At 28.6% G+C, this 15648-nt stretch overlaps 1 protein-coding gene and 1 pseudogene across 1 annotated transcript; both read right to left on the bottom strand.

Moving 5' to 3' along the window:
* Window positions 1–7753: 7753 nt before the first annotated feature.
* On the bottom strand, window positions 7754–11316 carry LOC111041515. The gene is made up of 5 exons (XM_022325794.1): window positions 11153–11316; window positions 11005–11076; window positions 10666–10702; window positions 9631–9874; window positions 7754–8020 (listed from the first exon to the last, which is right to left on the bottom strand). Exons 1-5 carry the CDS (start codon window positions 11304–11306, stop codon window positions 7958–7960), a joined length of 570 nt encoding a protein of 189 aa, XP_022181486.1. The 5' UTR covers window positions 11307–11316; the 3' UTR covers window positions 7754–7957.
* Window positions 11317–12066: 750 nt separating this feature from the next.
* On the bottom strand, window positions 12067–12673 carry LOC111041516 (annotated as a pseudogene).
* Between the last annotated feature and the right edge of the window lie 2975 nt (window positions 12674–15648).

Consider the following 15648-nt stretch of genomic DNA (forward strand, 5'->3'; position numbering starts at 1 on the left):
ATTCCTATAGGTACCAATGACAATATACGATGCTGTTATAAACACATATGATCCATTATCCAAGGTGCAACAATTAATGTTGAATACGGTTAAATGCTTTTAAGTATATGTTCAACAACAATCATTTGTAATATTTATTGTTTTAAAGGCATTTTCAAAAACAAACATACATTATTTTGGAGTTTGGTTCACTTTATAGCTGGTCATTAAATGAATACTGTAGACAATGTATACATATCGCCGTGTAAATTTAGTTTCATGATCCGTAGTTGCTCGGAGCTTAAAAATTAAATTCGCTTAAAAATTGTATATTTTTCACTGGTTTGTTTCCATTTAGAATATGGTTCAGTTATGTGGAATCCTCATCCACCGAGCTCAGTGGCTCAATTACGCTGCAAACTGGGGTCCCAGTGTCCAGTGTCACTTTTAATGAAGGTGTTCTAATTTAGGTTTTTTTTAGTTTTCACCCTCATTTTTTCAAACAAAATTTGGGGTCGATCAAAAGGTAAAAATATATATTAATAGAAATAAAAACGTTTAAATGTTATTTATGGAATATTTTTACAAATGTTGAATTTCGACGAATTTTTTTTCCAAAATAAGATTTTATAATATAACTAGCTCTATCATAATATAACGAGTGTGTTTCGAAATTCTTGTTTTAGCACACCACAGGAGGTTTTTTCGCGTAAACAACAATAACTGGGTTGGGAAGACCTAAATCGTTCAATATAATATTTTACGTCGACCGTCACTCAAAAAGTCTAAATTTATTTATTTTTTCTAATATAGGTAGGTAGGTAGGTAGGTAGGTACCATAAAATATATTATTAAAAACGCGAGTGAATAATTTTAACACAGATATAATACATCATCTGCGAAGAAATACGGTAAGGCGAGAAAATTGAATCGTGAGATTTCCCATTTTCCGCAAATATATTTGAGCTTAATACGAAAGGTTTTTTGAAACTTAGACATACAATTGTTGTGCTTATAAATTATAATATTATTGTTTAATTGTGCGGACGAAAGTAGGTAAACTAATTAAGGCGGCTAGGAAAATATTATAATACCTATAAAATATATTATGTTAACACATAACTTACCAATAATAGTAATTTAATCGACGTCTTACAGTTTATATATTTGTGAAGTTAATAATACATAAATAAAATAGTAAAATAATAAATGATAAGTAAACATTGATTTCCGAAGTTTCTTTTCACATCACACTTGGGAATGTGTTGGTGTAACATATAATTGCATAGCTAGGTATAACTACCAATAGTAAGAAATGTTGATTTGGGGTGAAAACATCTGATATTGTTTTTTATCCTTCTAATTTTTCCGAATGTATAATTTATAATGTGATAGGTAAATACCTAACCTATTTGAATTACGACTTAACCACCAGATTCGATGTAATTTTGCTATCTACAAAATAAAGCCATAAAGCTTCAAGTTCATCTTCTATTTTTTTTGCGAATCCAACGGTAGCCAACCATTAATGGACTTTCAAAAATGGTTTGATGGCTGTACTAATAAAATATATGTATTTTGAACGTCATACAGCACAAAATGTTCAAACAATATAATATACCTGATGTAAGAAAATATAATACTATGAACAAATAATACAACAAATTATACAACAAATATATATTGTAACAATAAATATAATAAATATATAAATCACAACATCAAAAAACCAGTAGGTTAGTATTTTTAATAATAATAATGATGATACAATACATGCAATATAAACAGTGCAAAATGATTGTTATGATAATTTGTGTACATGTCAAAAATTATACATGAATAAAAATGTATTCATCAAATGGTATAATCGATATTGATTGAATTATTCGTTACTACATATTGTTATTTAAATGTCATAAATTTTAATATGCGAAAACCGGTTCGAAAAAAGAAAAAAAAGTGTGTGAAAGGCAATGTGTTGCCAAAATTATGTGTTTGCATGAGAGTGCAAAAAAATGCAAAAAATTTATAATTTAAAAAAAAGGTCCGAAAAAGGTGTAACAGAATAAGAATATGCTTATAAGGCAAATCAATGTAAGTATAATAATGTATAAGTGTACCGATAAATGCGCTTTCTGTGCCCAAAAAATCAAAATAAATTTGGAAATTTGGAAAATGTGTAATAGGTCAGACAAATTAAAAAAAATACATGCATGAAAAATGCAGAAAAAAATGTATTTAGAATTGGATAACTTGTAAAAGGGTCCGGAATTTTTTTTAAAATTCTAAGTTAATAATTATGATATAATAATATATTATATATAAAAACTAAGTATTTTTTTAAATTGATTATAATTCAGGGACAGTATTGTTGCTATTGGCTTTACTTTATTATATTTTTCGGTAATTGCATATGTTAATGCAAAGAACAAAATAAATTTTGATTTTTAAAAATTGTATTGGATCCAAAAAAGTTAAAAAAATTGTGAAAAAGACAAAAATAAATGTTTTTTTTAAAATTGATTGTTAGATCAAGCGACAGGGGCCATTGGCTTCATTATGTTATATTCATTGGTCATTGCAATGATCAATAAAAAAATAAAATAAGTTTAGAATTTAAAAATTCGTAATAAATCCGAAAAATCAAAAAAAAAATGTATAAACAAAAAATTTAAAAATAATTGAATTTAGAATTTAAAAACTTGTAAAAAAGACAAAATATATACTTATATATTTTATTTTAATTGTCTAATAGCTTCGGCGACAGTTGCCATTGGCTTTATTATATTATATTCGTTGGTGATCCCAATCGTTAATGCACAGATCAAAATAAATTTAGAATTTAAACATTTTTAATAGGACCGAAACAGTTAAAAACATTGTGAAAAAGACAAAATTATAGATTTTTTTAAAATTGATAATTAGCTCCGGTGACAGGGGTCATAACCTTTATTATATTATATTAATCGGTAATTACTATGATAAATACAAAAAATAAAATACATTTGTTATATAGGTCCGAAAAGTCAAAACAATTTATGAATGAAAAATGTAAAAAAATATTAATTTAGAATTTTAAAACATGTAGTTTCAGAAAAAAATTAAAAAAATTGTGAAAAAGACAAAATATTATTATATGTTTTTTTAAAATTATTTATTAGCTCCGGCGACAGGGGCCATAGGCTTTATTATATTATATTCAACGATGATTACGTGATGAATGCGAAAAATAAAATAAACTTTGAATTTAAACATTTTTAATAGGTCCGAAAAGTCAAAAAAAAAAAAAAAAGTGTGCATGAAAAATGTAAAAAAAAGAATTTAGAATTTAAAACTTGTAGTAGTTCCGAAAAAAATGTGTGAAAAAAACAAAATTATGTCTACTTTAAAATTGATTATTAGCTCCAGCGACAGTATCACTGGCTTTATTATATTATATTCATCGGTAATTGCAGGGATAAATGCGAAAAATAAAATAAATTTAGAATTTAAAAAATTTGTGGTGGTTCCAAAAGAAATTAAAAAAACTGTAAAAAAAAAAATATATAATTATATATACTTTTTTAATTGTCTAATAGCTTCGGCGACAGTTGCCATTAGCTTTATTATATTATTTTCGTCGGTGATTGCAATAAATAATACAAAGAATAAAATAAATTTAGAATTTAAACATTTTTAATAGGACCGAAAAAGTTAAAAACATTGTGAAAAAGACAAAAATATGTTTTTTCTTAAATTGATTATTAACTCCGGCGCGGCGACGGGGTCACTGGCTTTATTATATTACATTCATCGGTAATTGCAATGATAAATGAAAAAAATAAAATAAATTTATAATTTAAAAATTTGTAATAAAAGTCCGAAAATTCTAAAAAAAAATCTATGAATGAAAAATGTAAAATATATGTTTTTTTAAAATTGATTATTAGCTCCGGCAACAGGGGCCATAGGCTTTATTATATTATATTCATCGATGATTGAAAAAAATAAAATGAATTTAGAATTTAAAATTTGTAGTAGTTCCGAAAAAAATGTGTGAGAAAGACAAAATTATGTCTTCTTTAAAATTAATTTTTAGCTCCGGCGACAGAGGCCATTGGCATCATTATATTATATTCATATAGATAGTTGCAATGATAAATGCAAAAAAAATATCGATATACCATAGATTGAAACCTAGACTAATTAGTTGAAATATATTAAATAAATTAAATTAAGTTTTTACGTCGTAACTTATAAGCCTATAAAATTAAAATTAAAATATTAATACTAATTATTTAAAATAAGTTAAAAATATAAATATCTAAGATTACAATAGGTGTTAACGTAAATAATAAAAAAAGTTCTAGGATGTATTATACTCAATTATGTTCAAACCTTTGGACATCTTTAATTCGGCAGATTAGCCACGAGTTACAAATTGCGTGAGTATAATATTTTTAGTGCGAATATTCCGTGTCCGCTAAGTACGGACGACACGTGTATGTAGTAAACCACGGGCAGAGGCCTATCTGACCGCCTCTGCTCCTAGATGATGTATTTGGCTTAGCGATTACGACTATTGGGCCGAACCAGCCCCTAATCGCTGTCTCCTAGTAATTTACTTTCATAATGGAGAAGTAATTTGTTTGTTCAGTCCATTTTCGTCTTTCTGTCCGTTTGGCCTACACCGACGACGCCTGCAGCCTCGCGTCGTCTCCCAGTGTGATCTACCGGGACACCGGGGGTCGATCGGTTTCCCGGTGGGTGAGCTTGTCCGCGGCCGCTTATTCGTCCATCCCGAAGGTATGACTTATTTCGCGACTACCCTGAGAGTACAATATCCTCAGGGCGTTCCCCTATCCGCAACCTGGGGACGCGCCCGATGGCATGCTCATGCGCACGGGAAAGCATCCGTTATATTTTACTAATCTAAATATTTTTAAAATAAGCCATTGTGTACACCAAAATAATTAAAATATAAACGAATAATAATAATATATGTATTGACAAAAACTTTCCATATATATAATAATTATCTACCTCTACCTATACATCATAAAATATATAGTTTATTATTGGAGTCGAAGTTAATTATTTAAATTGTTCTTGTGTAATATTATAATATTGTTTAAATACCAAAAACGAACAATTTAATATTTTAATGTTAACAATAACTTTTTAAACACAAATAGAACGGTGAAAAAAAAACTAAAATAAGTAAACTTAAAATATTTATAAGCAAAAGAAGATAGCTCAAAGAAGATCCAAAATATTTTTAAAACTGTATTGTCTAGAAAAAGCCATGACAATTAGTTGATAAAAATTTCAAATCTCTACAATTAATATTATTTACATTTTTATTTAATGTAAAAACTAAAAAATTATATTTAAAAAACTTTCGACCTTGTAAAACCAATAAATAATTCATTGCTACTGTGAGAATCCAAATAATTGGTTTTTAACGATGATACTATGTGAATTGTGAGATATTACCGCCGACTGTAAAGTGTTCTGAAAGCACAGTCATGATATCCGTAGTGGTAGCTCGTCGTCGTTCCACATTTATAGTACCTTCATATGGTTCACGTTCAAGTTATTTTCAGACTCGAATGAATTTAAAATTGTGTTTTATAGAAAAAAATTATAATCATTACACACATTATTGAATTGTTATTTATAATATTGTCATAAAGTGAAACTAAAATAACTTTTTTTATACTAGAAAATAATTCGTACGAAATAAAAACGATATTGAAGACGAATCGTAATCGGAGAAACGTATAAACATATATTTTATAGAATATTTCCTAGGCAACGAAAAATATTATTGATGCAATTTATTTAATGCATATTATGGAGCTTTGTAGCCAATCCATTTTATTTCCGAAAAGAATATTCAATATAATAATATGTATTAAGTTATGTATACGTCTTCGTAGAACATGTTTTGTTCGATTTCTACATTTTTTAGTTTTTAATTTTAACAATACGCGATTATACTGGTTTAAATACATAATTATTGGTTAACATATATTTTAAGAGTTTAACTATTCAAATATTTTTTGAATTCGGTTTTTAATACCTTTTGCTACTTTAGTGGTAGTAAAAATAAGTTGTGGTCATTAGGAGGAGCGACATTTTAAATTCTGAATTTCATTTATACTGCCTACAGCAGACATTTAAGACGAAGTAAGTTATTTCAACTGATCTTCTATAATATTATTATTCAAAATAGAAATAGAACTTTTGTTTTTCTTAACTTGAATAAATTTGTATTAGACTTTAGTATAGATACAAGATACCTATGGTAGAATGGAAATCAAATAACTATAAGAAAATATGAAATATGTTCATGGCCAAAACCAGTGTTGGTCATTATATAGATAAATTGTCTAAGTAAATTATCTAGATGATAAATTTATTTATTTTATTTAAAGTTGTGGTATTGCTAAATGTACAATAATTGTATGTAATATACTAATATATTAACTATTAACCTACAAAAACCGTTACTATTGTTACTAAATTAACAAAAAATAAAACTCAATGTTAAATGTTGTGTATGTTTTTCAGGTCAATACCAAATAGACGGCTTGGTATCTTCATGATTAGATGTTTTAATGTTTCATTTCTTTTTCAGCCATCGAAATATTTAACAGCTATCGATTTTTATTACATTTTATTAACATTTAACTTTTTATAAATTTTAAATAATTCAAATTATAAACTAATTATGTATCTAATTTAAATTAATCGGAAATCGATTTATTCCACAATCTTGGTATTTAATTCAATTATAATATGTACTAATACTTTGTATGTTATTAATTGTATGAACGTAGTACAGGATAATGTAACTATCAATTTTTGTCCTTAGTAGACAAGGTAGCTATAGATTTTAGTACGATTATTTTCGTTGCATAGTAATTGTTGGTACTTAATATTATGATTATCAATTTTTTAGTTATGTTTTTATATCTTCTTCAGTTGTAAGTTATAAATTAAACTTAAATAGTGCAACAATAAACAAACTCAATATGGGTGTTTTTCTACTTAGGTGTTTTAATTTAAATTACGCTTGATCATACAATTTTGCCAGTAATGCTTTTATACGTTTTCATACAGTGTTCATAAATAAAGTAAAATGATATGTTGTAGGTAATTTAGTGGTCTGACAACTACATGTGTCGCTGAGAGGAATAGGATGAGGTGTAGTTATGAAATGAACTTGAATACCGTAGAATGTTTTTATAATTTATTGTATTATTGTCAATATAGACACTTTAAATGTAACGGGTAAACTATTAATCTGTATAAGAATTTTTTCAAAGAGAATTATTCTAATTGTTTGGAAAAGTAATCGGTTTAACCTGAATATTTTCCAAGTCCAAAATAATAAATTAAAAGATTGACTAGCGTGAAGGTACTCCGGCTTGTCTGGTTAAATCACATCTGAGGATTTGCTATTCGAAGATGTTTGTCTAAGATATTTGATATTATTGAATTCTTTTTAATAATATTCTTATTTTTTAGTTCAAATGTTTAGGAAAATTGAATAAATCATTTATGAAATATCTATTTTATTATATATTATATAATATAAATATAATTATAATTATTTAATTATTAAAATATAATTTTTATCTAATTTCTGTAAATGTTCAGGTTTTTTGACCAAAAACATATTTTATCGATATTAAATGTAAAAAAAACTTATGAAACACGATTTTTTTTCTTCTAAAAATAGCTCAAAAAAAGGCAAAATAAATATCACTATATTGACTAGCTCAGTGTATCATTTTGGAGAGAGAATTAAATGTTAATATGAATATTTCTAAATTAACAAATATTACGATGTTTAATGCCTAGTGAACCGAATAACAATTTAAAAAATAATGAACACTTTCAATATAGTATTAGGTAGTTTGACTGAACACGCAAACATCCCTGATACTGTTTCGATTGCCGACTTGATTACGTCGGTTGCCCTCTTGCCTCATCCCGAAATGCCAACCGCCTTCCCTGCTCGGGAACAACAGCGGATCCGCGTGACACGAGCCTAAAATATATCATTTCAAGTGAATTACTAAACGACTGACTGAGAGTCAGGGTCATGGAGTTGTGTGTAGTGAGTACATATTTAAAGAAAGGTATGTGTAAAAGTCCCAAATTCTGAGTTAAAAATATTTATGATTAAGTCAATGATGCTTTGAGTAATAATGACGGTCCGAAGCATTAAACTGTATATTAGTAGCGCTTAGAGTGAATAGTGTACATTTTGTGTTTATGAGATGTGTGAATAATTTCTATATAGTGTTTATTTAGTGTTTATTACCAATGATGATATAATATTCCATAGGCAAAAAGTATAAACTATTAATCTCTAAGGTTGAGTACTTCAAATCCCAGGTGTCAATTATTACTACAGTGTACTGAGTTAGATGACATACAATGATATTAAACATATAGATACAAATTGGAAGTAAGTGCTGGCCAATAAGTATACACATATGTTGTGGAACATTAAATATGTTATTAAATACAACAGTAAGTGTGGCACTGAAGTGAGTAACATTTTAATTATTAAGCATTTGACTTTCTGCTATGCTAGTATGCTTATTGTGCACTGCACATATTTGTTATAGTCCTAAGCAAATTATAAAATAAGAGTAAAGTGAATTAAGCATTGTTTTTGAAGTAATAAAATGATAAAATATCTAGTAAACAATATACATAAAACAATTTATTGTGATTGGACGGATAAGTCTTTTATTACTCATGAAATAGCAAACTGTGTAGTAACGTAATGACTTTTGTTATTAATGTGAATAAAAAATTATTTACAACCAAGTGAATTTTAAAATTCAGTACTCCCAGGTGTGAATTCACAAGTGAAAGGGTTAAGGTTTGGGGTAAATATATATATTATTCGTGTATGTTTATTACCCATGAGGTGTACAAAGTAATTAATAATCCTAGTAGTGTTAATTAATACAATAATGTATAAATGTAGTGAATAATTGAATCATCTGATAGTGCCAATTATATGGAAGTTGTATGTGTTCAATAACAAAAAGAATGTTGAGTGAAACAGTTAGTAACTCTAGTTAGTCGGTACCGTGTGGCAGGTCGAGTGGATTCGACAACTTATAAAATAAGAACACAGTGAATTAAGCATTGAAGTAATGTAACTGTAGGTTCGCTTAACGATAAAATAGTTGGTAAATAAACAACATATAAAACACACAAAACAACTCATTGCCATTTGATGTGCGTGTGTAGATGTAGGTAATTCATAAACGCACATGGAATTTTTGTGTGAAAAAAAATCTACCTAAATATTATCAATACAATCGATGATACAAATGTAACATAATTGATATCATAAAGAATCAATTGAGTGTGGTTTGCAGTTTAGTAGAAAATGTATATATAATAAATAACATGATGGATATTATGTTAACAGGCGCTGTAGTTGAGAAACTGAAAGTTCTAATAATGTAATGACTATTGTGCATGATATACAACACCCAACCATGCGAATTGAATGCAATACTGCCAGTATTTAAGAGTTACACCTAGTGTTAATAAATAAAAGTGTATACATGTGGTGAATGTATATGAACAGTTAAATCAAAACAGTCTTATGTGAAATAGTCATTAACAAACCCGCAGGTATATTTTGCATTCTGTGTTACGGGTTGATTGGATTCGTGTCGTAGATGACCAGATCAAGGTTTCTTGGCAGACGACCGTCATCACCAACGAACATAGCCGTGACTTCATTTGCGGGGGGCAGGTTGTATCGCCATACGCATCAGCGACGAAACGCATTGTAATTGGCCAAGGAAGCACGCCTACGGGATCGGCGTCGGCTATGTCTCTTTCTGCCTGCCACGCCTGAAGCATATTCCTGGAAAAAATGAGATGTCAAAATATGCAAGTGTATATGACCCAAAATGTATTAATACTATTAGTACTATATCAAAGACTAATAAGGAATTACGTTAGAACAATAATAAAATTGAACATTAGGGAATACAATTTATGTTCAATCATAAACATCCAAGCCCTATTGTTTAGTAGTATTCAATCAAGTAATCAATCAAGTAATTCAGTAATGATGGTGGGTGCATTTAACTCCACATATCGGTAGTAGTAGCAAGGATTTCAGTAAATTCAACAATAGTGCAAACTGTGTTTGATGTACACCGCAATATCAATAACATAGTAATTATTATACAATAAAATCAATATACATAAATGAGTGTCTGCAGTTGTAATGAGGTTAAAGAATCACATACAACAGGCACAAACAATTGCAAATCATAAAAATTACTGACCAAAGTTTGATAATTCATATTTGCAATCTTAATGAATGCAATGGTCTTTGTGGAACACCAAATTAATAAATTGCATGTATTATTTAGTGTCATTGAGTTCTGCCCAAGTTTCGTCCATCCAAACTTCGACCACTTCCACGTCGTTCACCAGGACTTTGACATTGATGTAGGTACTTATATTTTTTAGTGTACACCATATTTTAAGGATTATTATCCTTAGTATACATATTTTAATAATTCAGAAACTACTTATTAGAATTTTGATTTAGATACATCTAGATTTGCAAGAACACCATCTGCTAAATAATTTGCAGTAAACAAGGAAATTCTCATTTAAAAAAAAAATAATTTATTTAATTACTTGTTTGAATTTTTGAAAGTTGATGTAAACCATTTTCCTGGTTGTCATAAGAAATTAATTCAACCCTACAGGCTATAGTATAGAATCTATTATACAACATATTATAGTATCATGGTTGGTTAGGTTATGATAATTTATAGGTAAATTATTTTTGTAAGCAGTAGATAAAAATTTTATGATTAAAATATATTAAATGAAATTTGTGAATTTTAAACTACACATCCTCATAAAGTCATAAACTACTTTAATCATAGATATCTATACCCAACACTGTATAATTGTATAATATCATCTTAATTCTATTATAAATGTACATACAAATAAATAAATAAATCTTACTCCGAGGCTCTTGGCGTAGTCGGTTGCGGCACTCCGTCGCCCGGTGACCAATTTTATGGCAAATTAGACATTCTGTAATCAATTATAATTAAAATGTTTTAATCTTGGTACATATATTAACTGAAGTTGAATAAATAATTTAACTTACTAATTTTCATTTTATTGGATTGCTGCTTTGGAGTCGCGGTTGGTGCGGAAGTGGCGGGCTGTTGCAAGTAAGTAGCGGCGGTCGGATCTGAAGTGGCGGGCTGCTGGTAAGTTGAGGCAGTTTGTGGAATGAAGGGCTGTTGGTGCTGCCTCATGAAAGGCGGCTGGTAGGTACTGATGGTTCATTAAAGGCGGCTGGTACTGGCACATGGTGGGCGGCTGGTGCTGGTGCATAACATATTGCGCAGGGAAATGTGCCGGCTGCTGGTACATACTCGGCACCTGGTACGTGGTGGTTACCGATTATGTTGCGGGATATGGAGAGTGCTGCTGGTACATACTCGGCACCTGGTACGTGGTGGTTACCGATTATGTTGCGGGATATGGAGAGTGCTGCTGGGCCGGCATCATTGGCGCCTGGTACAAGAACGCCGTTGAAGATGAGTTCAGGTTTGCGGCAGAAGGTTCGGTTGGCTGGTACATCTAAAATAATTTATTACATTAATTACAAAAAAACCCGGGAAGCAGATATCGAGTGGGAATGTACTAACTAAAGTCCGGCGAAAGAAATTTCACGAAAAAAAGTACCGCGAAAGTAAGTCCGGTATATTTATTATATAATACATTTATCATTAGGGTTGTGTGTTATTTTTAGAAAAGCAGTACCCCACAGAGTCATAGACATAAAAATATATATTATTATATACAGAGATGCACAGAGTATATGAAAAAACGTGTAATCACCTCATGACCTGTCCTGTGCTCTTATTGACGGGACAGGGAACTCTTATATACTAGTACTGCCATCTATCAGTGACGTAAGACGATCTAGATATTATCTGATAATATCTACAAATAAATTTCATGAGAATTTTTTATTTTAATATTTTGTATTAAAATTATTCGTTTGGCACGATTATAGGATATTGCTGATGTACTAAGGTAGTACTAAGTCTAAAAACTTTAAAATAACAAACAACTTTTAAGTTTTTAATTTATAGGTATGTATAATATTAATTATTATAGAATATAGATATTAGATTATGATTTACAAAATTTAGACAGTTTCTTTTTTTTCGCATTTTCTTTTAGCTGCTCCTGGTTTGTTTGCCTAGTCCATTGACGCATTCTCATATTTATATTATATTTTATAATGTATGATAAAATAAAATCTTTATGTTCCGCACATGGAAATGTGAACGTTTCACACTTGGTTATCAATGCTTCTACTGTGTCTTGAAAAACAATTGTTTTACTTAAATTGTTCATCAACTCATCTTCACCAACACTCAATAATTTATTTGGATGTTTCAGCCATCCCCTAGATTTAATATTTGTCAAATCAGCCTCAGAGGTGAAACATTCAATACTTGTGAGTTGTGATACTAGATTTACATTTTGGACAAGAACTTCTTTTGATTATTTGGTGAGTTAAATAACCAGCTATATAATACTTTAAGCAGTCCACAATTGGAGCCAATGAATAATCGTGTTCAATTATATCAGTAAATTCCCATTCACATATTTAGTCTTGTTAGTTGTTATGAGACATTCAACAGGTTGAATGCCATATACCCCTTCAGTAAAACTGACAAAAGCAATCATTATATACAGTCGTGTAGCTGGAGTTCATATACTATATTAATTTATTACCTTTATAGGCTATAACTACTGTGATTAAAGCATCATCAATAATAAAAAATTGAGGGTTGTCATCCACCCCTTCCCCAGCTAGATCAAATAGTTTAATAGCTTAACTTTTATAAATATTGTGCAAATTATTACATGCATCATGCATACAAACCATGTTATAATGGAATTTTACGAACAGATTATGTGACATAAGTTAGTATTTTAATTGTATTATTATATTACATAATGTTGTATGTAATTTCCTTTTGAATAATATTATTACATTAACAATACAATACATTAATTAAAAATAAACAAAAAAATATAAACAATTTTAATGTAACAAACTTGATAATTTTTTGATCCAGGTTTAATACCTTGTACAGGAATTTTTGCGTTTAATGTATTAAATAAGTCATTAAAGATCAAACAAAAATCTATTGTTGTATCACAATTACTCAAACCTTCTATATTGTGTATTTTATAAAATTTTAAACCATCTGCGGCAGATTTACTAAAAACCTGTAAAGGAAAAGAAAATATAACGTTTTATAAAGTTGTATTACCTAATAACCTATAACTCTATAAGTACCTGTATTGCGAGACGTACACTGCGTGTACATGTATTTAATAATTTTACATGATTTTCAGTCAACTTTGGACATACTTTTAATTGGCTGTTACAATTCTTCTTATCTTGGGTGTGTAATATTTCAAAATATTCTCACTTCTCTTAGCTGGAATGCTACTTTTTTTAAAATCAAGCCACTTACCTGATACTTCATTGCCTACAATCAACTTCATTCAAAATATGGATAAACTTTTTGACATATTTAATTCTTCTAGACGACCTGGCTTAAAAAAAATTAATAGACCTTTTAAAAATACTGATCCTCAAATTTCACATTTAAAATTTATGGAAAACTTTTTTAAAACATTACAAGTATTTAACAAAAAAACAAATGTTGAAGTGACAAACCAAATGAAATTTATTAGAGGTTGGTTAATTTCAATCTCTGGTTTACTTCAACTGTGGGAATCACTAAAAGTTACCAATACTGATGAGAGTTATGTTCTGTATACAAGTCGAATCAATCAAGATAGGTTGGAAAATTTTTTTGGCACGTTTCGCACCCAACATAATGGAAATAATATTAATCCAACCCCAATGCAATTTATCTGGTCATATAAACTAAATTTTTGTCTTAATTATTTTACCCACTCTGGAAATGCAAATTACATAACAGACTTGGATGAAATTTTATCTAAAATTAACACAGATCCCTTAAATGACGAAAATATAAAAATAATATTTTATGATAAAAATCCATTTCAATTTAAAAAAAATATACTTGCAATAGACACCCCAGATTATAGGAATTTATCGATGCCAGAAAAAAATGCTTTCATATATGTTTGTGGATTTCTAATGAAGAAATGCATTGAAAAACACACTTGTGATGTTTGTATTCAATATGCAAAATCACAAAAAAAATTGGATGAGTCCTTTTTACTTTGCTATTTCAAAGCATATGAGAATGCAGAAAAAACATTGTTTGGCAACGTAATGATGCCACAACATTCATTTCATGATTATATCGATGAATTGGAAAACATATTTATGAATAGATTTCCACAAATAGCTATTAACAAAGAAGTAGGTATTAAGTTAAAATTAAGCATGACTAATGTTGTGTTTAGTCATCCATGTCCTATATTTAGTAAAGATTATTTAATTAATTATTTTATTAGATTTAGAATTCATGCTGCAATTAAATTTTTAAATAGGAATTTAATATCTGAAAAAATAAAAAAAAATAGTAAATTATGTATACTAAATCATTTATGAATAAATTAGAAAGTATTTAGTATTAATAAGTAAGCTAATTGTATTAACATTTTGTACTTCATCAATTATGTTTATAATAAATGTATTATATGTATTTAATTGTTAATATTATATTGATTAAAATTGCGAGAAATTTAAATAAATATTTGTTTGTAGATAACAATTTGCATATTTTATTTCTACATTACTTTTACCTAAGTATAATATTTTGAGTGTTGAGTTGAAATTGAAAAGTTCACTGAGCAAAATCAAATTTCAATAATATGGTATGTAAGTATGTTCAATAATTTAGCATTGGTATTTGTGATCATACTGATTTGGGCGGAGACCAATCACAGCACCGTATTCATTTTTTACAAAGCATCATAGGAAGTGCACAATCTGTTTTATTACAGTATTTGATTATAATCTGTGCCGGTACCTAAATAGTAAATACTTTTTGTACATACAGTGGATATCTTAATAGTTAATAATGTTAATATTATATTGATTCTATGCTTACGTAGTAATGAACACGAAAATAAAAATATATGCTGTATTAACAATGAATACGAACCATGGCACGTTTTGAAAAAACAAAAAATATTGTGTACTGAAACGTTTGTGCACTATGAGCAATATAGAAAATGAATACTCAGGGATGGTCAAGATTTGGCGAATGTTGGAAAATTGTCACATTCGACCCTCCAAAGTACCAACTAAATTCAGTTTGCTACCAGAAAAATTGCTGTTGAAGAAAATTGAAGCATTTTTACTGTCCCAAAACGTGATGGCAGACATAAAAAAAATTTAAAAACACACATCATTGAAAAGTCAATACATTCATCGCTCCGCTCGGAATTTAAAACGTACAACGATATTTTAAAATAGATAACTATAAGACATATTTGTGGTACCTTAAAAAATCTCCCCCAACTTCCAAAAAAAATAAACAAAATACTACTCACTCGATAAAATATCAATGGTTAAATACAGTTTTTACCCTAAAATAATAACCCGTTGTATATAGTTATAAG

The sequence above is a fragment of the Myzus persicae genome, unplaced genomic scaffold, assembly GCF_001856785.1.
Source record: "Myzus persicae strain clone G006 unplaced genomic scaffold, MPER_G0061.0, whole genome shotgun sequence".
Taxonomy (NCBI): Eukaryota; Metazoa; Arthropoda; class Insecta; order Hemiptera; family Aphididae; genus Myzus; species Myzus persicae.